Source organism: Harpia harpyja, chromosome 8 (genome assembly GCF_026419915.1).
Source record: "Harpia harpyja isolate bHarHar1 chromosome 8, bHarHar1 primary haplotype, whole genome shotgun sequence".
NCBI classification, from domain to species: Eukaryota; Metazoa; Chordata; class Aves; order Accipitriformes; family Accipitridae; genus Harpia; species Harpia harpyja.
In genome coordinates, this window is record NC_068947.1 from 7,619,143 (window position 1) to 7,644,968 (window position 25,826).

A 25,826-nucleotide genomic window follows, 5' to 3' on the forward strand; every position below is an offset into this window, starting at 1 on the left:
TAAAATAATCGATCTCAGAGGTGAAAACAAAATGAGGAAAACAATACAGGAAGGCGCTTACATAGCTAAGAGTGACCAGATAGGATTTTATTGCATGTTCTGTTGGTAATAAGGAATGGGAGCTTACCTCATTGGTTTGTTAGGTGCAAACACTATATTAAAGATCAGTGTTATGATTCCAGATTCTGTATCTCGTTCTCTTTGAACCAGATGCATACCAACCAAAGATTCAAGCTGAGATTTAATTTCATTTGATTGATATTGCAATTCATAGAGAAATTCTACCGTTGTAAAGAAGCCTAAATGATAGAAGAGAAAAAGATCAGTCTGTATGCACTCTAACGTCACACAGTTGGCTGGTTAGTAGTTACAATCCTTTCATTTGTTACTAAAAATGACAAATAAGTAAAACCAGTAATTATCTAAAACTTGAGTGATTTGCTTCTGACTGCATAGCAAAATCTTCCAATTTCATATGACAGGCTATATAGTTTCCGGCAAAATGGAGGCTGGAAAGCCTACTTAGTAGATGTGAACAATAACAGCAATATTGTTCTGGCTACCATTTCTGCATTACAGTGAGATATTTCTATTTCATCAGCCAAATGAAAATTGCAAGAATGTAATGCTATTTTTGAGTAATGCCATTGGGACAATCTCAAAAAAAAAAAAAAAAAAAAAGTCATTGAGGATGTCAGTGCCATTGATGGCTGCAAGCCTGAGAAACAGAATACAGAAAAATAGTGAAGATGTCACTAGCAACGTCTTCTCTTATTCCCTGTAGATATGAAAAGGTCAAGTAGTAATGACATATGAATAAACAGCTGAGTTTCTTGAATCAAATGCCTCCTCCACCTGTAATAAAGAAAACTGTGATATTCAGTATACAATACTAATTTGTGCACAGAAGGGAATGTTTTTGTGAGGAAAAGAATCTCCAGCTGCTAATCTATTTAAAAGTTTTACACATTTTATAGATGAAAAGTCTTTTAACACAACCACTAAATCCTACAGGAGATTTTGTTTTACTATGACCACATATCTCAGGGCACATTTTGAATTTGCACAGCTTAGTACAATGCATTGTGCAGAACTCCCGTGTGTACAACCCTGTAAATATATGCTGGCTATAGAGTGCCAGTCAGCTGCAGAGCTCATTCCTAAAGCCTTCCGACTTGGAATTCTAAAATACAGACTACATATTTCTTTATATAAAAAGTCCAAGAGACAATGCACTGTGAGATAGTTGAATAAAAGCTTACTTTGGTTTTCCTAATCTGTAATGCTACCCAAATTTAAGTGAGTATGGAGACGCCTTCCTATGCTTGTCGTCCCTTCTCCTCTTCTGAAATGTACGAATTCCTTCTTCCTACTTCATTAGCTAACAAGAAGCTTGAATTTTTGTTGCCAATATTTTTGTAACATACAGATTAACCCTGAGAAATGTAGCAGCTTATATTGAAACATTTCTGACTCTTTAAACTGGATCCTTCACACAGAAGTCTGTACAATTTATGCTAGATCAAAATAAGCAAAATATTATTACCAATTACCAAAGGATTATCAGTCATAGTAGATATCCACTGAGTACTGAATATACAGGATTTCCATGTATTAATCCATCTATTATAAATGTACTTTGTTATAATGAAATTAGACATCAATATTTTTCCTAGAATTTATAAAATTTCTAGAATCATCCTACATTGTTCCATGCTTTGTTGTTTCTCTATTTGAAAAATATAATGTTTATGCCATGCATTCAGGTTCCAACACAGCCCAAGGCTTGTAGTAGTCACCCTAGACAAATGCCAAAACATGAAGATTCAGACATAAAAAATGAACTTATTATAGGAAAGAAAATATGACATCATTTGGAGCATTCTACAGTGAGAAAATTGCAACTGTTGAGCAGATGTTTCTTTCAGCAGTTATATCACACAATGCTACTGAGGAAAAACTTATAGTTCAGATGCTAAGAAGAAAACGTGAATTGCATGCTGCTTTTAGTATCCAAAGACATTTGGTTTTGGTTTGACACGTGTATATAGTACCTTTTAGTCAGAAGCAATTAAATATTTATATTTTTTCTGCTCCAGGCTGTTTTGTAACCTGTTCTATGCTCATATTAAGTATTTAGTTAAAATATTTTAGTATTTACAACACCTAAGGAAAAGTGATGCATTTCTAAGTGCCAATATTTGAAAGCTTCCTTATGCTGGTCCCTTAGTTGGTTTTGATCTACACTGCCAATCTAGTTTAGGCGTGTTCAAAAAAGAAAAATGTAATTAGATTTTCATGATAGCTGCCCTGAAGCCTGCTATATTATCATACTATGGGAAGCCTCTGTGAATATGTTAATATTTGATTCTAGACAATTCCATAATACACATGCTGCCTAAACAAACTGGCTGCAGCTAGAGGCAAAAAAAAGTTGTGAATAATTGCTAGAAATTTATCCAAATTGTCAAATGTTCGGAGTTCTCTTGACTCTTAGAATTTCTAGTTTCAATTAAAATGGTGAAATAAATAACACATTGGAGACAGAATTAACATTTTCTTTAAAGTAATGCCAAATACAATACAGCATACTATGCAAATATGCCTTGACCCTTTAGCCCAGCTCTTTGTGTGTTTTCATTCACTAGTTTTCTTTTTAAAAATCACTATTTTAGTATAGGTTAAGTCCTTATTTTATCTAATGCAAATTGTAAAAGACACATGCAGATATGAAGTATACCCCAATTAATCCACCTCTGTTCTGCAAATAGAGAGCAGCAGGAAGAGTTTTAACTACATGTGACTCAACATAGAGATATTTATCAGTCCAAACACTGTGAAGATATAAGCATGCTATTTAGATACAGCTGGTTACATCTAGGGAATAGAAATTCCAATTATAAAAAAATATTACTTCCTCATATTTCCTGAAGAATATTATGCATTATTTAAGTAAGAAAAGGAGTAAGAATATGTTTTTGAGGTAATTATTCCAAGACAAATTTTTTAAAGCATTAAATATTTCTTGTTTTGAAAGGCAATTAATCTCAGTCTTTAAGAGTTTTCCTTTGTGTAAATAAACACTTCCAAAAGGTAGTATGCATTTAGGGAACATTTGTATGCAGAATTACTGAAGCAACTATGTTTAAAAACCAATAAGGTTTTTGAGCTATATGCTTCTATGATTTGGCTGATATTTATTTTCAAGTGCTGGTAAGGCTAATTCTTCAAAAGCACTAGAATTAAAGTGTTGAGGATATGTGGGGGTTTTTTTAAATAGGCTCTAAGAAGATGAAAGGAAATAGACCACTTTTTTTCAAATTTATTTTCTGACTCTTAAGGATGATAGTGTGGAAACTCCAAGGATTTTACACTCTGAGCATATAAATTGGGTGAATGTGAATTTTTGTGACTGTTAAGATTTACTGTAAAATTAATTAATAAATGTCATACATCTAAAAATAAAAAGACAAGCCTAACAGGTTCACATAAGAACCACCTCAGGAATTTAAATGACTTTTTAGTGGAAAAGGAGCTGTATTCAAGCTTCGAAAGAGTTAATTACAAAGGCACTGATGGGACTAATGTCTACAGAAGGCACTGTGAAAGGCCCACTGGATATATCTGACCTGGAATAGAGTTTCACCCTGTCATTAGACAAGCTTTTTGTACCTCCCTCATATTTTTGAAAAGCGACTGACTTCACTGAAGACCAGCTCACTACACAATGTGTTTTCTGATGATACATATCTAGTGGACCCTGGCCTGTGAGGCTGCAGTCTCTTGTGGATACCGAAAGGAGATCTAGCTACCTGTGCTATCTGCAAATAACGCTTAATCTGCAGCAGACTTGGCGACACAAAAACAGCAAGGGAGGGGAACTTTCTAAGGGACTCTCCTTACTTTCACACTGTCTCCCATTTCCAGTAAGACAGGAGGAAATTAAAGCTGCGATGGAAAGAGGTTCAGATCACAAAAATGCTTGTCCTCGTTACAGAGGCTTTTCCTTGGATAGATGCAATAAAACAGAGATGCAAGTAAATTCACTCAGTTGGCCTTCCTCACCTCCCATTCAGCAGGCTGCAATCTTACTTGCTGTTATTTAATAAAGGAGGTCAGCACAATCACAGAATACAAACACAGAATGAAAGCTCAGCCATTCATAAACGTGCAGCTTCATGTTTCTCAAAAGCTAGATAAATTATTTTATTTGGTGCTGAATGTAAACATACTGCACTCTCTCACTGATTTTTTTTTTTTTCTGTTTCTGCTAATTCTTCAAGGCTAAGTATCCATTGTGGCCCTGACACCTAACAAAGCTTTCTTCCCCTCTTGATCTAATAGTCTCCAAACCGGTAAAATAGAAACTACAGGACCAGACCTTAACTACTCACTTCTACCAGACAGTGGCATCTAATGTTGACCTTCCAAACCTTGTGAAATATCTTTCTTCACAGCCCCATTCAGCTCTCATCTGGCACTTGCCCTTCTCCTGCTTCTCCACTGTCTTCCAGGATTCTTCACGCACACTGCTGGAACTCAGTAGGCAGTGGGGAACGAACATTAAGTATGCAATTATGCCTTACCAGCAAAAGTAGCAGCAGACAGAATATGTTACTGTACAGTAGATTAAATCATTTTAATAGAGTTTTCAAGTAAATATCCAAGTGAATAGCAAAAGTGAATTATAAGAGTAATAAAGGAAAAAATAAAAGGCAGCCTGGTGGTCAAGAACATCCTGACATTTAAGCAGACAGTATCAACTGGGCAGTAAGAAATGAATCTCATCTGAGAAGTAAATATCTCTTTCTCACTGTAAAATGTTGTAACTCCAGGATAATAGCAGCAGAATAAACAAATTGGACAAGAACCCGAAAAGACCTGGTTGTAGTTGAATATGCCTTTCAGTAAATTTCTTCATACAGGTACAAAAGTGCTGTATGTAGAGCATTATAAATACCAGCAAAGATAACATCATACACTTCATTAAATGCCAGGCACCAAACTACCTTAAATACAAAGAAATAAATGGATGATAAAGTGGTCTCCTTCTGTTCATAATATAGTCATTGATCCTCAGTGCAATTCAAGGAAATCCTCAGTGTAGTTCTGTGTATACATCTTTATATCTCTTCCCTGCAAATTTATTTCTCTTTCCATATCCAATTAAAGCTTTTCATCCATATCTTCAAGGCTCTGCAAAATTCCACTCTTAGCCACATCTTTTTTTACCCTGCATCCCACTGCCTATTCCCCTAGCAACGAACTTCAATATTTCTTTTCTAAATTTTCTCTTACATTTGTTTTTTTGTTTGCTAATTTTTCTCTTTCGAAACACTTCTTTAAGTGTTCTTCTTTCTACTGCTAAAGCAGATTTCTACTGCAAAGAAAGCAGTAGAAAGCACTTCCCCCCCCCCTTTTTTTTTTGAGAAAGTCTTTCTTCAAAACACTGCAACATTTAGTGAATAAGATGGAAGTTGGTGAATCCATGTATATGAAATACACGGTATGCATCTAGCACCTGCTGTTCCGCATACATTTCTGCATTCTTCCTTGCAGCTAGTTTCCATATATTCCCTCTCTCGCTGAATCCTTTCTGGACTAATTCCCTTTTTATTAAGTCTATCCATACTCCCCTCTTCACACTCTTACTTTCTTTGTTTTGATATTATTTGGCATAGTAAATTGAAACAAAAACCTCATTAAAAACAAAAGGATGTCACACATTATCCTCCTTTGGTCTGGCATTCTACTTAGATTAGTACATTAATCTGTAAATTAATGTTTTAAAGTAACTCATTAAAATGTATTCTTTGAAAAATATTCTATTCCTTTTCCAACATTCTGCTTTTTTATTTAGCATTGTCTTCATTTAGCTAGCAATTCTAGCAAATAGAGATCACATCTGTACCAGGGTGCAGGCAACGTCAAACCAGCTTCTTCATGAACATACGTTATGATGTAGCCTTAATTCACACAGACATTGTTTTTTCCATGGTATCCTGACTCTTGCCTCACTTTGAATCCTGCCCCCTGAAATCATTGACAACTCAAGATGTCTTTTAACCTAACTATTCAATTTGTGTTGGCCCACACAAATGCTAAATTGAAAACAATATTATTTATCATTTCACAGTTTTTTCCACCACACTCACCATGATGATGTCTGTGTACTTTAATGCTTAAAGTAGTTACATTAATGTCTAAAACAAATTATGCTTGTCGTTTGGAATACCAACTACCAATGCAAGCAAATTTCTTCAGATTCCTTTGGAGGAGCAGTGTATTTCCAAATAGGCCAGCAGATAACCTGCAGATCATGAAGCAATAGCAAGGTGTTTTTTTCCAGTCTTTATATGTCAGCATTATGGCTATTCTTTCCTTCCTCCCAAACGCCTTCTCACCTTCAGAAGTATCCTAGTGTTTAGCTTGTTTTTTTTATTGTTTGGCGGTTTACTGGAAATACATAACTCAAAGGACATGTATTATGTTTGCGGGATTTTTTGACAATGCATCAATGACTGTAATTGCCAGTTTCATATAAGTGGTTAAGAAGATACCAGTGATTTTGCTCTAATTCCTTTATCATACTCTTGTGTTCCAAGAATTTTCTAGCTTTTTGTATTATGTTGTATACATTTAGTCACTTTCTCTCTCTTTTCAAAATTCATTCTTAAAACCACTTGCTTTACAAATCTTTCTTACTCCTTGTCTTCCAATACTGTCAAGGTGTACTATGTCAAGTATACTTCTCTAAGACAGAAACCACCCTTTTCCATATTTTGGAACATAACATCTCCACTTATGGAACTGTATCACTTGCCAGTTAAAATATCATTTTACTGCTGTATGAATGTGATGTTCCAAACGAGAAGAACAAATAGATTTAGCCTATCAGTAGCTATTTCAGTTCCTTCACAGTTCCTTATTAGGGTTATATGCAAAATACAAACATAATTTGTCCTACTGAGTAAGAGTAATTATGCATTTAGAAATTCAAGCTCCTGCATAGTTACTTCTACAATTCTTCATGTTCAGGAATACTATCTTAAAATATTGTGGATCTAAGCATCACTTTGTAAATCAGCTGTGTGTCTATAAAATGTATGGTGGTTTTACTGCTTTAATGGCAGCGATACAATAAATAAGTTTAAAATACCTGTTCCAAGAGAAAATAAGTGTTTTCTGACTACCTTTAAATTCTATCTTGTAGCTTGGGTGCAAAATTAGAATCACTTTGCTTTTATAAAAATAGATTTTTCTGATCAGCCTTGATCAGTCTGAAATATTTTTGAGTGAGAAGGAACACCTTGGCCGATTGCTGCTAAAAATCCGAATGTATTCAACTGTACTGAGATGCGGTTCTTACTCAGCAAGGCCAGTTTCAGTTTTTCAATAAGTCATAAAACACTGCTGTTTAAAATATTCCTATATCCAGTAGCATTTATTTGCCCTTTGAAATTCTGTAGAGCCAACACAAACCAATCCAAGACTTCTTAATCAGAAAACTCCGAAACTCACAATGCTTGAAATAACATAGCACATATGTAGCAAAGAGCTTCATGTTGATTTTAAAGGCACTTTTACATGTATCGAGTCTGCCAGCTACAGAATGCAGTACTTCCAGAAGCTGAAAAGACCATACAGTCTGATCTGTTGAGCTACTCCTCACTTGTAATTACCTTGCAAGTCAGTTTTAGAAGAGCAATAATACAGTGTTTTAAAATTTTTTAACTTCATTAGCAGGTATTTCAGGCAGACACATTACTTTTCTTAATAACAATGGAATAACTTCTCTTAAAATAAATAGTCCAGACTGATTAGAATCTGGTTGCCTGTTGAACACAATGAAAACTGCATCTTTTGCGGGGGGGATTCCAGGAAGAGAGATGCGGCATAGGAATGTGTGTATTGTACGGTTTGGGGTGTTGGGTTTTTGGAGGACATATGAGAAGGACAAATGCAAAGGACATATGTGAAGGACATATGCTAGCTCTTGTGATTTGCAATATATGAGTTGATTCATGGTCATCATATGAAATGGGGACCTAGGGACCAGGAATTGTTTCGGGTTTTTTTTTTTTCAATAACTTCATTTGTTAGAAGTTTGGATGACAAAGATGTCAGCTTAGCTTATGCTATTTCCCAGTATCTTAATCTAAATCACTAGGCAAATAAGCATATGTGACTACAGACTAAAGAACATCAGCCTGAAGATTTTCCCATACAAAACCAGATTTTTGTGTTTTGAAAACATGGCCCCGCATACTGAAAGCTCCCACTCAGTAGCTCTGCAAATTAAAAATCCATGCTACATGACAAACAGAAACATGGGTAAAAGGGGTAATAGAAACTTGCAGCATCAGGAGTGATTCTCTGTGTTTCCTTCTAACTTGAAAGGAGATATGGAAAAAAGAAAAATTTCCTAGCAAGTATTCCTCATCTGTTCATATAAAAGTATTATTCTTATAAATAAGATAGAAAGAATCTGTCTTACATCACATCGAAATAACTTAAATTGTTTATAATTTTCCTGATATAATTTCAATTCTAATATCTGTACTATGATATAATCTTTGATTCAATGATCACATATTAATTTTTCATTGAAAATTAATGAAAATGTAAATTTATTCACATGGAACCCTCTACCGATGTAGATAAATTGTTTCTGGTACTGTCACTAGAATCCATAAGCACATCTTAGGTAGTTTTACACTATACTATGGTCTATTACAGAAAGATGCTTTTTTTTCTTTTGACTTTTCTAATATACAAAATAGACTGAGCCACAGAGATTAGAACCCAGGACCTAATCACTAGGGTCACATTCTTTTGCTTCCTTTTCCTTATCCAATGAATTGCATGCAGTTATACATAAGGTGGAACATCTATAACACAGGGTAGTGTAAGTTCCTCTACTGTAAGACAGATGTAATCTCATGGGAGTATCCGCTTGTGTTATTTTTCAGATACAAATCAAGTTTCAGAACTAATAAAGATTTTGTGTAGTAGACTTCTGAAGTTTCACTCTGTCTTCCTCAGCTGGCTTGAAGAAAGAGTAACGGTTCAAGGTTACAATTTCATTCAGTGTTCTGTAGTGATTCTATGTAACTTCTAGTTACTTGTCTTATAATTTTAATAACTAGCTATATCTTCAGATCAACTTATACTGTCAAAACTACAGGCTCGATGCACTAATTTACAAAAACATAAAGTAGTATACATTCTCCATAACAACTGGGGGAGTTTTGTTTTTTCCTTTTTGCTTCTTACTGGAAATGTGCAATGTGGGAGAGATGAAGGACATCTGGAGTGGATAACTTCCTTTTCTCTAAGAACAACAATACTTGAACAGTGCAGCTTCAGAGACAGAAGACAAGGACAAAGAATTTTAGCACAAAAATGACAATAGGATGTAACAACCTGGAAATAGAAGAGCATTTGTGATAGACTAGTTGTATGTGTGCATGTGTTTGTTACTACAGTGACTGTCAGATACATTATCTGAGGCAAATGTAGGTGTATAAACCCTCTGCTTGCTTTTTTATAACGAAAAGCACACAAACACAGCTGAGACAGGGAGAGCACTGGTTCATTGTTCTTCTAGAAAACCTGAGTTCACATCTTAAGGGTTTTGATTAGCTATGCTTTGTTGATGGCCCATAATTAACAAGAAAATAATGCAAAAAACCTAGTGCAAATTAATGCAGATAGATCATTGTGAGGTGTTATGATGTTGCAGAAGCACAACTAAGGTCCTGGAGAGCTGTGCTGACTATGGTTTTGACTTACAGAAGCTTTCCCAAAATATCTTTACAAATCAAGAGTGTAGTGGTGCTGCTTCTATGGAAGTAATACATCCTTATCACCCAACCAAAGAAATTACAGGAAATTCTGTGAACAAGAAATGGGAGAAACAGAACTTTGGCAATCACAATCATGTAACAATTAAAGTAATTCATAGACTCTTGCAGCAAATTACATTGCCTAGGCTTCCCTTAGCCTCTAACTCAAAACACATTTTTAAGAGATATCTATTTGTGTGTTCTTGTTTCAAACATACGTTACGTTGGGCTAGCCAATCAGTTCTTTTGGACTTCTCATTTTTCGTGGATGTATATCATATTGAAAAGTAGCACCAGGAAGAATTGAATCATTTCTGGGTTTGTATTAGGGGGTTTTTTTGCACTTTTGTGAAGCTGAATAACTACCTTCGGAAGAGTTTATAATTGATCTGGTTCCCTGTAAGTGTTGAACATTTTAACTGAGCATGATTTTGCATAGGTGTTAGAAAGTAATTTTAATTTACATAATGATGACTCTCATTCTTAAGGCTTGCAGATTTCAACATTTTACAAAATGGGAAAGAAACAGAAATGAGTGAGTGTCCTGTAAACAGAAATATAAGCAGTAGTTTGTGGTTAAAAACTGTGTTTGCTCACAGTTCACAAGCTCTTTTTACGGTATTTGTCATTATTGTTCTAGTTATACTAAGAAATGGCGGGAGGGGTATTTGTGAGAGAAAAAACTATGCTAAATTGTTTATTTTTTTAATGGACCAAGTGATAACCTTGTATATCATCATCAGGTAAATAAAATTCTATTTGAAGTTCTTCATTAAAATGCCTGTGCATATTGCAGTTCCATAAAGAAAATAAACAATGCATCAAATCTCTCCCATGTTTCACTCATAAATAAAGAAACAAACAGCCAGATGTAAACAAAAATTATGTAGCTGGCAAAATAATCTGTCTAGGCTCTCATTTCTACTCTGATGCCCTATTCTTTGACTTCTACTGGGTTCCCTGTTTTCCAGCAGGAGCTGTCACCCTTAACAACAGGGTAATAATCCATTACAGAGTGACCCAACTGGTGGTTCACTGCCTTGTCAACACTTTCATTTTGCCATTGGTAACAGCTTTCACCAACTGTTGATCCAAAACAAACACTTTGTTGCTCTTTCTTCCACTTCTCACAGAGTAAAAAAATCCCTTAACAATCTTTTACATAGCTATAGTTCTCTCATCCTCAAATACCATTTCAAAAATAATTCCACAGCTATTCTGACAATAGAGAGATGGCTTAAGTTAGATATAGGGCCACCTTCATCATTATTATCCTCTTCATATTGCTTTCAATATTAACCTGAGACACTTTATCAGCAGTTAAATTAAAATTGCTCTGGATGAGAGAGAAGTCTGTAAGAATATTTTGTTTCCACCTCTACTGGCATCCTTCTCCCTTACGCTAATAAGATTTCTTTGGTCATATCTAATTTTATTGAACTCATTTCTGAAAAGCGAGCTTCCCGATCTGGATCTCTCACATCAAATTGGCATTTAGTGGAATCCATACCAGTGGCTAACATCAAATCTTGCTAGGGTGGGGAACAGCCTTTAATGTGTGTTTGGACATGTTGCTCTTGTTCCTGTTTCAAAGAGCTGCTTTAATGAAATTAAAGAAATTAGAGTGTATTCTGATGAGTGTCAGCACTTCAGGAATTTTTGAATGTTCCATAATTTAGATAATTGCTAAAAAAATGTGTAGAATATATATATATTTGCTGGTTTTGTAGACAGTGAAACAAAGGGTACAGATATACTTTGCATAACGTATGCCAATGTACATTATGGATTAACATATCTGGAAAATGTTGTTTAACCACTAGGTGCAATTGAATTGTCCATCTGTTTAGTCAGTGGTCAGCATAGCTGTGAAACTTGCTCATAACATAAAAAAAATCCCTCATACCTGTGTTACCCTACAGAACCTGGACAGCATTATTCCCCCTCCGCTAAATTAACTCTCCTGAAACCTTCCCAGAAATAAGAACCCAGGAGCAAGGAGCTAAGACCAGCCTTTGGGCTGTGAGAAGAGCTATGAAATACTAAAGATTAGGGAAGTTAATTATAAACACCCAGCCATTACAGTTGGTTTATGCGATAAACTGAAGCAATTGAAAGGGATGGGTTACAAAGGACCATTACAAACATAGAGACAGAACCGGACTGATTAGTGTATTTCCTCAACCAGAAGATACTCTGGCTGTGTACTACAATTTCAGTCAAATATCTATATACTCATAATTTGTGAATGTTTGTTGTTTTTCTTAGAAGATCATGGAAAACTAAACATGTTGTATTTCCCATTGAATATTTAAAGTAAACTAAAAAAGCTGTTTTATTAGAATAAAAAATAACAATCTTCACACTTGTTTGGATGAATCTTGGGTCTTAAATTTCATTTACTGAAAAAAAAGTCTTTAGAGCCATATGTAAGAAAACAGATCAAAAATACGTATAGATTAAAAATATACATTTAAAACAACTGAAAAATATTTTTAAAGGGCCATATAGTTGCTACATCTAAAACACTAAGCTTTAATTATTTGATCTCTGGAACTTGGCTGATTTCTGAACAACAAACTATGTAATTTTAGCTAGACAGTATTTACATTGTCCCCTCTTTCTTAAGAAATTATAATAATTTTCTTTTTCAGATGGTATCTTCTGGATTGGATGAAATTGAATTCTTTAAACATAAAAGACATGCTTAAAGATTTTTCACTTCCCAAGAATTTATACTTGTCCAAATAATTTAAATACTGAAGCACAGTAGTAGCTGTTTAAATCTGATCTGCCAGTAATTATCATCATTTATCTTTGGATATAAAAACTGCTTACTGCACATCACACATACACTCTGATGAATCACTCTTTCAGAAGAGAAAAAATGAAAAACAGTTTGCCAGGCTGTTATCTTAGAGGTTTACGCTTTTATTTACATTATTACTAGTAGACTGCAGAAAGCTGAGGTAGTACCATTAAATTTGATTCCTAACAGGCATCAAATTCATCTAGCAATAATGACATTATAATGTCATTGAAAACCATGAAAAGCATCAGAGTTATAAATAATCTTACTACCTATGATGTAAAGCATTTCATTACCAGAATTCTTGCTTGAAAAGATGCAATGTCTCAAATCAATGTCTTGCAGCATGTGCAGAAGCCAGTGTTAATAAATATGAAATATTATTCCTATGAATAAAACAAGCACTACACATCATGAATCTGCAAGTCTTTCAAAATGCTGCCTCAACTTGCTCAATGCATGTTATTCTTGTCAATTCAGATGCCACCATGCTGGAGGGAAATAGCTCAGGTATGTTTAAGATATATTTAAGGTAGCCTACTCATATGTGACAAGTCAATAAAGAGCTAAGCCTGCTACTCTACAGTAAAAAAAAGTACCATGTATTTTGATACACAGCAGTTCTCACAAGGCTGAATAACGTTAAATAATAATATTTACAGTTCTCCAAAGAGGTAAGAACGTATGTTGAGAACTTCACATGTTTTTATTTTGCTAGACTGATCACTATCACTTTGTAATATGGGAATATAAGATAATAATATGCCCAAATGATGTTATCTTTGACACTGCAATATGAGCAAATATAAAGTTTAACTAAGTAATTACAAATATTAAGTAATCAGTAAGTATATGCTGTGCAAGCTTTTGTTAACTGTTCAACTTCAGTTCCCCTCCTGTTTTAAAAGTACTGAAAAAAAAAAAAATTCTGTTTAAAGATCTGGACAGTGATTGCTGATATGAGACCACATTGGTCAGTGTGCAGGGTGAGGGCATATTTGCATGAAAATCATTCTTATAGGAAGGACATAATGCATTTGGATTTACCTTTTACAGCTTTTCAGTTTTTCACAGTTCTTTGGCAGGAGAGTTTCTGTAACAAAGCCTCTACTGGGCCAGATTCTAAATGCCATAAATGAGACACAAAAGCCAAGTTTGCCTGCCTCTCAAACTGATTGCCTAATAGATTGCAATCATAGCAACTTCTGTAGACTCAGCTTTTACCACCATACAATGTATTACACTCTTGACAAAGTTGGAGCATGGGTGAGACCCCTTCCCCTCATTTACAGCTATGTTAAACACACATTAGGATGTCTCATGTTGTGTGTCCGTTCTTAAATAACATTTTTCTAAAAAAGCAGGATGACTTTGAACCCCAAAAGAAATATAGGTTAAGCTTCAAAGGTGCAATAATTGATGAAGGTAAAATGAAAGAATGCATAATTTGTTGTAGTGAGTATGACTGTTAACACACATCTATTAACAGAAAAACTGGGCATACAGCAGCAACAAGCATTCTTTTCTTACTACTTATATACTGTGCCATTCTGTTTCAGAGAGATGCAATATGAAAAGCTGGTGTATCTCTCAAGAAATTGATTTTCACTGTGTCCTCTGCTGATTAACAGTAAGTGGAAGCTTTCTTTTCACAAAGCTTTATTGCTTCTTTCAAACAAGGCCTCCTTCTTCAATCCATTTTGCTGCAGATATTGGCCTGCTGGTGGGAATGCATCTTACAAATAGGGACAACCTACAGATAAATATTTCCTTGCAATGCTTACACAGACATATTTTTGCTAACTTTAGACTTTGTGGAGGCTATTCGTTTTTAAAGGAGAGAGGGTATGTGTGCAAGCCTCCCATCCAAGACAGAAAAAGAAAGGTTCAGGTTCAAAGGTGCCTATAACTGCAGACATACTGTTATACAAATGTCCCATATTTGCAACGGGGTAGAAATATGGACTGAGAGAAGGATTTGTCTAAACCTCCTCTGTTGTCACGGCAGAGCTACATTTGGTGAAGCACTTATCTTATTTGCAATGTTCCTAAAATAGCATGATATTCAAGCTATTTATTCTTACTGTCAGTGACTTGAACTTCTTCTTGGATGTTGGCTGGCTTATTTGTATTGACCGTGGCAGAATTTCTCGCGGCAGGCATAGCAGTTGCACCAGGAACTACACCAGTCAGCAGCACTTCTACTCTTCTTTCTACTCTCTGCCTGGCTCGACAGCGTACCACAGCTACAGAAAAGCAAAAACCTATTATTTGTAAAGCATCAGCATCTTGATTTTAACAAAATAATTAAACATAGAAGTTAAATGTGCTTAGAGAATGACAGAATTCCAGTAAGGACCAAGACAACTAGAAGCTTTTCCCTAACCCACAGTTTCTATTGTTCTGTTTAGGTGAAGTAGTAGAAAATACTGCTAAGCAATGAAAATCTGTTCCTACATTTAGTTCACAACAGCACTTGCAAATTTCTCCCTTTTTTGTAATCATGAAATGTATCTTCCTTTTAGTTCATCTGCAAATACAATTTATGGCATAGTTTGAAATATGCCAATGAGAAAAGAAGACTGAAAGGACAACAAAGAAATGAAAGAATTTAAAAGTTAAATGAAAGAATATTAAGTTACTCTTTGATTTCTTAATTTAAGAATACTGTTGTTCAAACTTCAGCTTTTATAGAACTACGCCAGAATAAAAAGCATTCTGACATGAGTTTCTTTTTGAAGCATGACAGAGCTTTTTCGAATCAGTAAGTGATTTTAGTTTACTGCTTCTAAAATATGTCTTTTTTCACTACAAGGTAGTTGGGTTTTAGCTTATACACTAGATTTTATAAAGCTTACTTCAATAGTTATTGTTTATGGTTCTTTCAATAATTATTGGCACAGAAAGAGGAGAAAATTAGATGCAAGAACTGAAAGAAAAATGTTTTCCCAAAGAAAAGACTTAGAATTTTATAGTTACAGAAATCAACATGAAAAAGAAGAGCTGATTACGTACTTCTCAGTTTCAAGGTCTTAATATTATTTTCGACAGAATTATACCCAATGATTAAAAATTAACTGTGAACTTAACATCAAGATTTAATGATAAATAATTTAGAACCATATCTTGGTAAGTAATTATGTAAAATATTTTTAAAAAGAGCAATGAAACCCTCACATCTATACCATGTTAACTTCAGCTTTCAGTTCTGGAGCTAGATTCACTATCATTATTTTGGAAAATAGGTAATTGCACACCAAGTTCAAGTAATGTCCTTTCTCTAAAAAAAATGAACCTTTTTTCTGTGGTCTTTTACTGTTTAACAGGGCTTAAATAATTTCTGTAGCTCTCTTCTAAGCAAACATCTTTTTTTCTGAGATGCATGGCCTTATATTTAAGAATAAATTACATTGTCTGTATTACATCAGTTTACCAAGTATTTCAGATTATGGTGTGCACATGTTGTGTCCGCACCATTTTCTATTCTGCAGCACATCTTACAACCAGAAATGATTCTACATTTTCTTTTTCTTAAATGGTTAAGTAATATTTATGGATGAAAATCAGATCTGTGTGGGATTTGACTTGGCAAGTCCCTGAGCAACCTGATCTAATTAGACCTGGCTTTGAGCAGGGGGTTGGTTTAGATGACCTCCGGTGGTGCCTTCCAATCTCAATTATTGTATGCTGCTTTGACTCTACAAGAATTAAAAAAATATTCTGGATGATTCTCCATTTGTAATCACTTTTATAAGATAGCCAAGTTGTAATCGACTTAACATGTACTACATGGATTGTGGCCACTGATCATTTTAATTGGTCTCATGAGATACTAAGCCGAGTGACTTCTAGAAGTTTAAGTATATTAAGATGCAAATAAGAATGACACAAAAGATGAACTGTCTAATATACTAGCAAAGCAGCTTTGGTTTTTGACATAACAGCTTGTAGCCTCCAGGCAATTTTAACAAATGTCTGTATTAAAAGAAATGACAATACTTTTTCAATCATTATTAAAAAACAATGATTTAAAACCAAAGTAGGCTTCTTGTAAATCACCTGCTTTGGATTCATATCTTACAAGAGGGATTTTTTTAAACTCCATTTATAACTGAAAATAGGCTTTCAGAATCAAGGCAGGAATGGAATCTGTTTCATAAATACATTTACAAATAGGCATTTTAGTTTTCCAGGTCATTTTTCAATGAAAGGCCTAGTATTTCCTTAGAAAAAAAAATTAGCCCAACATAACATGGTGATGGCCAAAAAGAGATACATCTTCAAAATGCATGCAATGCTCCTTGTATGCATTACAAACATTTACTGAACATAAACTCGTGGATAACACAGTTAGAAATATTCTACAGTTTAGTTTTACTTAAGTTTCTGATTATATACAGATGTGATGTCACTTAAGCAATTTATGAATGCTAACAGTTTTAATTCATAACTTCTATACCTAATGAAAACAACAGCCCAATAAAAGGGAGATTTATCTCAAAGTCTGCCAAAGAATTACATAACAGTTTTAAATAACACAACAAATATTCACATCAATATACATAGTTTTAATGCTAATGAGACTCGTTAAAACCATCATTTTGGGCAACAGTTGACTGCGTGATAATACTCTGCTTCATTCCTTAAGGCATTAAAGTGGAAATTAAGGAGATGAAAGCTCTAATTAATATCACATCATTGGCATTTGTCTGCAAGGAAAGGGTCCTTAAGCAAATTAAATTAATGACAGTAAAAATATCTATTTCTATAGTTTTCCAGAAGTTGTTCCTGTACCTTAGTCTATTTAGTGTAGAAAGTGTAGAAAGGTATTATATTCACTCACCAAAAGACAAGATGAAAAGGCAAGTTGGTGTAAAATTGTCCCTCATCTACACCTCGAGCTGTAGTTTCATCAAGGTTATAGATTTAAAAAGCTGTTTACAACTTCTGTTTCACAATTCTGGGATTCTATCACACCTTTCAAAAATAGCTGCATCAAATCTATAAACATTTACTATCCCAAAAATAAGCAACAACAAAACCCCTATGAATATCAGTCATCTTTTAATGCAAGTTTACCTTTCAGGAGCAAGTGGAAAACTTACTGCTATTCACACTACTCTGTATTCTGGTTTTGATTAAGGAAGGAAATTCAAGGCCGAGAGAAACAGCAGATATCTACTCCAATATTTTGCACCCTGTAAACTCTCCAGAAGGGTGTTCTGGGTATGCAAGCAGAAATCTACCCTTGTGTCAGTCTTTTGTTTGCTTTACCTTCAGTTTTCTAACTCTGCATTAACTGGGACACTGAAGGGCACAAGCCTTGACATTTTCAGCTGCTCCTGGCTCCTTTTATCCACAGTGAGAACAAAATAATAGATCTAGATTTGCTTCATAGGTTGGGAAAGGAGATTTTATTTTTAATATGTGATTTTATCTTTTTATAAGGTGTAGCAAAGTACTGCTGCAAATGCTTGTGATCAAGCAGGAGAGAACACACATGACTATTTAATTTTCTTAAATTTATTGTTCGAGTTTTTTTCAATTATTACCTACCTGGAACTAATTTCTGTGGTGGTGCTTCAGGTATTCCATGAACTGGGTAGATCCAGAGTATTCCCTGAATTCCCCCATTCTCTGCTACAGTAACACTGCTTGGAAAATAAGTGAAGAGTATCATTATGATTGACTGCTGAGAATTTTTTTCCAAAGTAATCTAGACTTAAGAGTTGTTGGAGAGGTGAGACTCTGTAATGCTAATCATATAGAAGGAAAATATGAAATAAGATCCAGCCAAATCAGAACAGCAATAATTTATATCTACTTAGTTTAGTGTCTTTGAATATTATTCTGTCAGGATATGAGAACATTTGGCCTAACATACTCTCTCTGATGTCATGTCTACACTGAAACAAAGTTTATGCAGTTTATGCATTACATAAACATACCCACAGGAGAATCATTATTAGCCCAAATATACTGAAAAATTAGAGGCATCTAAGAGCCTTCATTTGCTCAATATCCATAACTGCACAGGCAGCTAGTACTTTACATTTTCTTTATTTAAAGTTAGAAAAGATAGGTATTAAACCAGATAAAAGTCCTACCGTAACTCAGCATACTTTGCAGGGTACATTAAAAGCTTTTGTTGGATACCAATTGCCCTCAAAATCAGACACATGATTGCCCTTGGGAGCTACACACGAATAGCCGAAGGGGAATATGATGATAGGATTGAGTATCCTCAACTACTTTTTCTTCTCCTATTAGAATAAATTACCTCTTTAAGTCTTTATTTAATTCAGCAGAATCCTCATAAGGCCAGTTTTCACCATTTTCCCTCATTACATGAATTACCACCACAGCCTCATACATTTTCATTGTATCTGGCATGAATAGCACTGGGATGTCCATTTTTTCTTTTGGAGCTAATCGGATTCCTGGAAAATAGAACAGATCGTTATGCTATTTTGAAAGTTTTGAAAATTATTTGTATCATTTTACTCATATATTTCTTTTTTTCTTTTTGATACACTATTTAACATTTTATCATAGTATACCATGCTCCCTGTGAGAACAAATTTCATTTTACCCTGCTCTTGCTGCAGCCAAATCTCATCTTATAGTAGCATTTGTGGCCTGTCTTCCTATAATAAGGTACTTTGTGATTCAATGTCCTGAATAGAGAAGTTTACATAAAGTATTATTTTAGACTTCTACTTACTGACAAAACTTTGAAATGAGACCCAGGGAGACTGTGAAGGCTCAAAACAAAACAAGCACAATTAAATGAATGTCCCACATTTAATATTCAAAGATCACATGTAATATCTGTAAGTCAATCCCATGATTTTCTAGGGCCCAAGTCATGTTTTTTGAGCATCTGTGGCTTGCAATGTAAAAGAGTAACACTGCATTAAAAAGACCAATCCAAAAGCAATTGTTCATGTTCAAGACATAATTGAAATATATTTGAATCCACATTATTATTTTAAAAGCCATGCCTTTTCTGTACAATTTTTCATCTGATTGATTTTGCTGTTTTAAAAAAACCAAACCCCTATGTTGCCTGTAATGAAGGTGGCCTGATACACTGCATTTTTAAGGACTTTTTCCAATGACTTGTCAGTCTGCCAAGTGTCAGAACATCTACCTCAGGGTGTGTTCCAGCTATTTCAGAAATAAAGTTATAGAAAAATTACACAAAGTAGAACAAGTAAATCATACAGTCTTTTCACTGTCAAGCTCTGTGCTTTGAAAAGAATTCTTGAAATTTGGTGGAACTGACATCTTGGGGTTAGGGTTTCAGCTTTAATTCTATCTGCAGAAAAACCTCTTAGTTATGAATAACTACTTCTACATTAAGCTTTGGATCCATTTTTGTGATGATTTTTCATGCCTGCTACAACGCATACATGCTAATACAGGTCTATGAGTGTCGTTCCCCGAGAGTGACTGAATCTGCTCAAGTTAGTATGCATGGGACAAGCAGCACTCTCCCTGTGATTGCTTCTTCTGATAACCACAGGCTGCTGTGTGCTCAAAAAATGTCAGCAAGGAAACTTTCTCCTGTGCTCCAAATGCTCACCTTCCTACAGCCTAAGTGGCTTGAGGATGAAGACCTCAATGCTGAGAGCTGCAGCAGAGTGGGTGATAAGAAAATTGTAATGCGGTCTTGGGAAGGACAAAATACAAAAAAGAGGTGGATGTGTGGAAGTTTGGGAATGAAGGTGGACATGTAGGGAGACACAGTAAAATGATGACAGACAGGAACGGCCAGAAGCAACAAAGGTAAGTCACAGCAGGGTGGGAGAGAAGGGTTTGAAAGACAGCTCACCAAAACACAGAACAAAAGTCAGGACTCCTCATCTGCACCAATCCTCTGCTAGCATTTAATTATAAAGTCTCCTGGACATTGCAACTTCTATTGCTACCTCACAATCTGTTGTTGCTATCATTTATTCCTTCAACACAAACAGCAACCTTGAATAAAGATATCCAAAGTAGCTTGGGTAGGTTAACAGCATATTTAAATTAATAAATTGCCCTGTCCAGACTGATTAACTTTATGAAGAATTATCTTGTACTGTGTTATGTATGTACTTCCTCTAGTATATAACCACACTGGAGTTGATGTGGTTCTGTAGCTCTAAAGCTTTTAGCTAGAAACATTCTTAAATTAAAATAAACTAACCAAATTAAGGTTGGAAAGTCAATCTTAAATTAGGAAGGCTAGGATTATTTAAAGACAAACCACTGTCCGCAGGATTTCTGCCTCTTTCAGTAACAAAGCCTCAAGACCTCAAATATAGACCAGTGCCTCATATTATTACGGATGCTACAAACAGTAGGGAATTCTTACCTAAATATATCTGGATTTCTGTATGTAAGAGGCTTATCATGGAGCAGTTATGAAAATTAACCAACTGCTTTGCACTCGTAATTGCTTAATTTTTGTGTATTTGTAGAAGTCCATCATGGCATGAGCAATTTGTTTTTGAAATAATTACTTGAAAAGTCTTGTATCTTGAAATAGCTTGAAAATATCCTCATTAAAAATGTTAATATCTAGATGAAAAAATAAACCCTATTTCTTCTTTTTTTCTTTTAATAAAGATTTAAGATTTTTCTTTAGATCTTATACTCCCTATTTGATGCATTATCTATCAAGTACATATCCAAGATTTAAAAGATATACTATATATATACACATATTGTTGGCAGTAAGGTGGTCAAAGGTTTTTTGAAAACCTTTAAAAATTAGCAACTAGTTTTTTAATCCAGTATCTGAAATAAATAAGCTGACCACACACATTGTTGCCATACTTCATAAAACATCTGAACTAGGATCCATCCCTCTGGAACAGAAGTCAGCTACAGCACTGATGCACTATTTATTCTCCATCAGAGAAGAGACAGCTCTCTACTGTGATTTGCCCACTTTGGGGCTACTCTGGTGTTGGTAAGGCAGAGGCCTGTAATATCTTTAAATTAGAAGTGTATTCTTCAGGATGGATTTGCAGTTAGGTTGCCTCGAATCCAAATACATAACATACCAAAACAGTGTAATCAACAACAGTATGTAGGCACTTTGTAACGCCATTACGACACATCCATGAGTTTCATTTGCAACTCTTTTAACGTATGACAAATAGAACAGACTGTAAACTAGTACCTAGTTATACTACACGTGCATTGAATATACTGTTTGAACTGTAGCTTAATTATGCCTGTTACGGGGCATAGCTCCCTGTTTTTTTAAATAAATTTTAATACAGAACCCATATGATAGCATTCTGGGTCATTCTGGCAGAAAATTGGTTATTAAAGATCATGAAAAGAAAAATTTTATAATACTTCTGTTGAAACAGAATGTATTCATATTTTTAATAAAAAAATCTTCTTAGTAGAAGCTGTTCATAATGACAGTAATTTTTATATCACTGGGCTTGCCTGCAGCTGTCAACTAACCAACTGATCATTAACTGCTAGTACAGATTTATTTCCTTATGATTTTGCCTAGTTAATAAGATAGATGAAGTAGGCCTAAACGCAAAAATCACACATTGCTTCATGCTTCTCTTTCCTTCTTCCCATTTAGAGAATGTGGGCCAGTAACTGCTGGCACAACAGACAATATCTATGTGGACAACTTTAATACAAATCAGCATTACCAACCAAGTTGCTGCTATTTGCCTGTGGGCCTCAAATACTCTGCTGGGGAGACCAAGAACTGATACCAACAGCCGATCCCTTATCTTCATGTAAGTATTTCTACTGCAATGAATAACCACAAATTCTTCGTAAGAAATCCATAGCGAGGCTCTTTTCGGAATAGAGCTGCATCACATTCGGTAAAAAGCTTTGGGCCAGATTTTGATGATACCTTACTTCTCTTTCACTGTCCTACAGGTCATTAGGAAGCAGCGATAGTAGAGTAAGCTCAGCTGACCCTTTAAAAGACTGAAGCCATCTGACTCAAACCAACGGCTGCAATTAGAGTCAACTGCCTTACAGAGAAGCATGTGGAGATCTGTGTCTTCCCGCATTTCTTTGTTAGGTAACCTGGTTTTAAGCCTTGCCTCAAGCCTCTCCAAAGGCTGGTGGAGAACACTGATTCTGTAAAAGATTCCTTAGGCACTGCATCCTCTGACACTTGAGCCTAGTACTCAGAACTGAATTAGATCATTAAATCAAAATGAGTGTATTGCAAATTCCCCACTTCACTTGTGTGGGGCACTGCACTGTGGGTGAGTTCTATGTAATTTCTGTGTCAGCCCTAGAAAGTGTAGCACTGTGAGAGCTAAAATTAATTAAAGTAATGAAGCAGTGGATCCCCATAGCTGGGGTGTTACTTGGAAGGAATACAGATGGGTAAAAATGCATTTGTTGCCTCTACAGTAGCTTAGGAAAATGTTTAAGAGCAAGCATCCCAGGCAGTGTCACAGTGATAAAATTGTGATGGCAACAAGCAAAATATCCTGCAATATCTTTGAAAAGAATCATCACCCTCTCATCTAACTTTATCTTAAAGCCATGTATTTTTCATATTAGTAAGGTGCTTTGATGGCAGATTTTCTAGATGTTGAAAGGACTATCTCCTTGATGCATTGTGCTTAATTCTGTAGCATCTGAAAACGCCTCCCATTTATTGTACCCAGAAGAATGGCACTCGGTTCAGATTCCTCTAGTTGAAAAACAGAGATGAGGCAGAGCTCACTATGCCTTGTTGAAGTCTGATGGGGAATCATTTAAGAGTGGACACTTTTGTTTGTTGTTTTTTTTTCTTTATAGTTTCTCCATTAAAATTATTTAGTATATAATCATTCCAGTTAAAACCACGGACAGCCCTGCTAAAATTAGCACTGGCCATATAAATGTCAACCCAGTATAACCAGGTCTGGTTTCTACCATTATCCTCAGAATTTGGAAAGGGTAACCTCCAAAATATTCACAGACAGCAGCTGCTGCTGGGGAAGGATTGTTAATTCTTTCTCAAGGAACTCATCCAGAAAAGGAGGACTGACATCAGGCAGTAAAGAATGAGATGTTGCCAGCACTCCAGTAAGTATCTGAAATACATAATAAAAGTCAGGCCTAGGTATTCTTCATTTATTTTCACCTGCTAGAAAAGATAAAAGCCTGGCTCACATAAGATTTTTTATAGCAGCTCTTCCAGAAGTGGTTCAGTGTTAAATTCTAAGAGTTTAGTAAAGAACAGACAGCATTTCTGCCTCAACTGTTATTAAGGGTGGGTTCATTTTTGTTTGCATCTTTTTCTTTTTTTTTTTTAGTGCTTCCAGTAAGGCTGCTTGAATTTTTGATTCCCTTTCAGTAAAACATGATCACAATCCCTTGTTATGGGTTCTAAATTAACCTGTGAGAATGTAGCAGTCTGTGCTACTTTTGCTGCATCAGAATTATAATCAGTCAGTCTCAATGAGTAAATATTAACAAAATTTTCTGAATTGACAGACATCACACAACAGCCAACAGCCTCCATCTGTGGAGATATTCAAAACTTGACTGGACGTGGTCCTGGACAACCTGCTTTAGATGACCCTGCTTGAACAAGGGAGAAGTTGGATGCACAAGATGATCTCAAGAGGTTCCTTACCACCTAAACAGTTCTGTGATCATGACAGACCACTATGCTTTGTCCTGTTCATGCTTTTAAGAATACATATAAAATACATTCTTGTTTGCTAAACCAGATGCAGATACTTATCTCAGTGAATTGCAGGTGATATGAAGAACAGTGCACCTCCTACAAAGGGAAAGGAAGAAAGCAGAACAAGAGCTCACCCTGGCTTAATAATTAGCTTTTGGGTGCGCTTAAAGGCTAAGCAGCAGCATACCAGCTATGGAAATGCAGCCAAATACCCATCAAGGACTTCAAGAACCTTGCTAGGGCATGCAGAAATGCAGTCAGGAAGGCTAAGGCATAGCTAGAACTGAAATTGGCCAAAAATATCAAGCACAACAAGAAAAGGTTCTTCAGATACGTGAGTAGTAAGCAGAAGCACAGTCCCATTGCTAAACAGGGCAGGGAAACTAGTTACATATAACGCTGACAAGGCAGAGGTTCTCACCAAGTTTGCTGATGACACTAAACTGGTGAGGTAGACAGAAGGGAGAGCCAGCTCACAGAGAGACCTGGAGAGGCTGGAAGAGCGGGCCAGCAAGAACCGCGTGAAGTTCAACGAAGACAAGCGCAAGGTCCTCCACATGAGATGACATTACCACAGAGCCCAGTACAGGCTAGGGTTTGATGTGGCTGGGGAGCAGCCTTGCTGAAAGGGACCTGGGGGACAAGAAGCTGAACGTGAGCCAGCAGTGCGCTGCTGCACCAACGAAGGCAAAGCAGATCCTGGGCTGCATCCACAGGGGCACTACCAGCAGGGATAGAGATACGATCATTCCCCTCTACTCGGCACTTGTCAGGCTGCACCTGGAGTACTGTGTCCAGTTCTGGTTCCCACTATTCAAAAAAGATGTGGACAGACTGGAGGGGGTCCAAAGGGGGCCCACAAAGATGATCAAAGGGCTGGAGAACCTGCCTGTAAGGAAAGACTGAAGGAGTTCGATCTTTTCACCCTAGAGAAGAGAAGGCTCAGGGGGAACCTTATCAGAGTTTTCTAGTACTTAAAGGGCATCTACAAAGAGAATGGAGGCTCGCTCTTCACAAGGAGCCACATGGAGAGGACAAGGGGCAATGGGTATGTTATTGTTCCCATCCTAAAACCAAAACACAGCACTATACCAGCTACTAGAAAGAATATTAACTCTATCCCAGCTGAAACCAGGACAGGGTAGAAGTTGCACTAGGAGAGGTTTCATCTTGGTATAAGAAAGAAATTTTTTACAGTGAGAACAATCAATGACTGGAACAACCTTCCCAGGGACATGGTGGAGTTCCTGTCACTGGAGGGTTTCCAGATATGGCTGCACAGAGTGCTAGATAATCTCATCTAGGGTCCCTTTTCCATGGAAGGTTGGACCAGATGATCTGTCGAGCTCCCTTCCAACCTGAGCTGTTCTATGGTATTTATACAAAAAAGTATTCCAAGATGCATGACTTACATCTCCAAGGAAGATATGAAACAAACTTTACCATCTCAACGAGATTGTTTGAAGGGCATATGTATTACTAAAATGTCAGTTAGTCA

General features: G+C 35.8%; 1 protein-coding gene across 1 annotated transcript in view; it reads right to left on the reverse strand.

Annotated features, from left to right (window-relative positions):
• CFAP47 (cilia and flagella associated protein 47) overlaps positions 1 to 25,826 on the reverse strand; it is a 364,054-nt gene that overhangs the window by 23,575 nt on the left and 314,653 nt on the right. Inside the window, 4 exon segments of the mRNA XM_052795043.1 lie at positions 128 to 299; positions 14,742 to 14,903; positions 18,214 to 18,308; positions 18,938 to 19,097. Of these exon segments, the coding sequence (XP_052651003.1) occupies positions 128 to 299; positions 14,742 to 14,903; positions 18,214 to 18,308; positions 18,938 to 19,097 (589 nt within the window).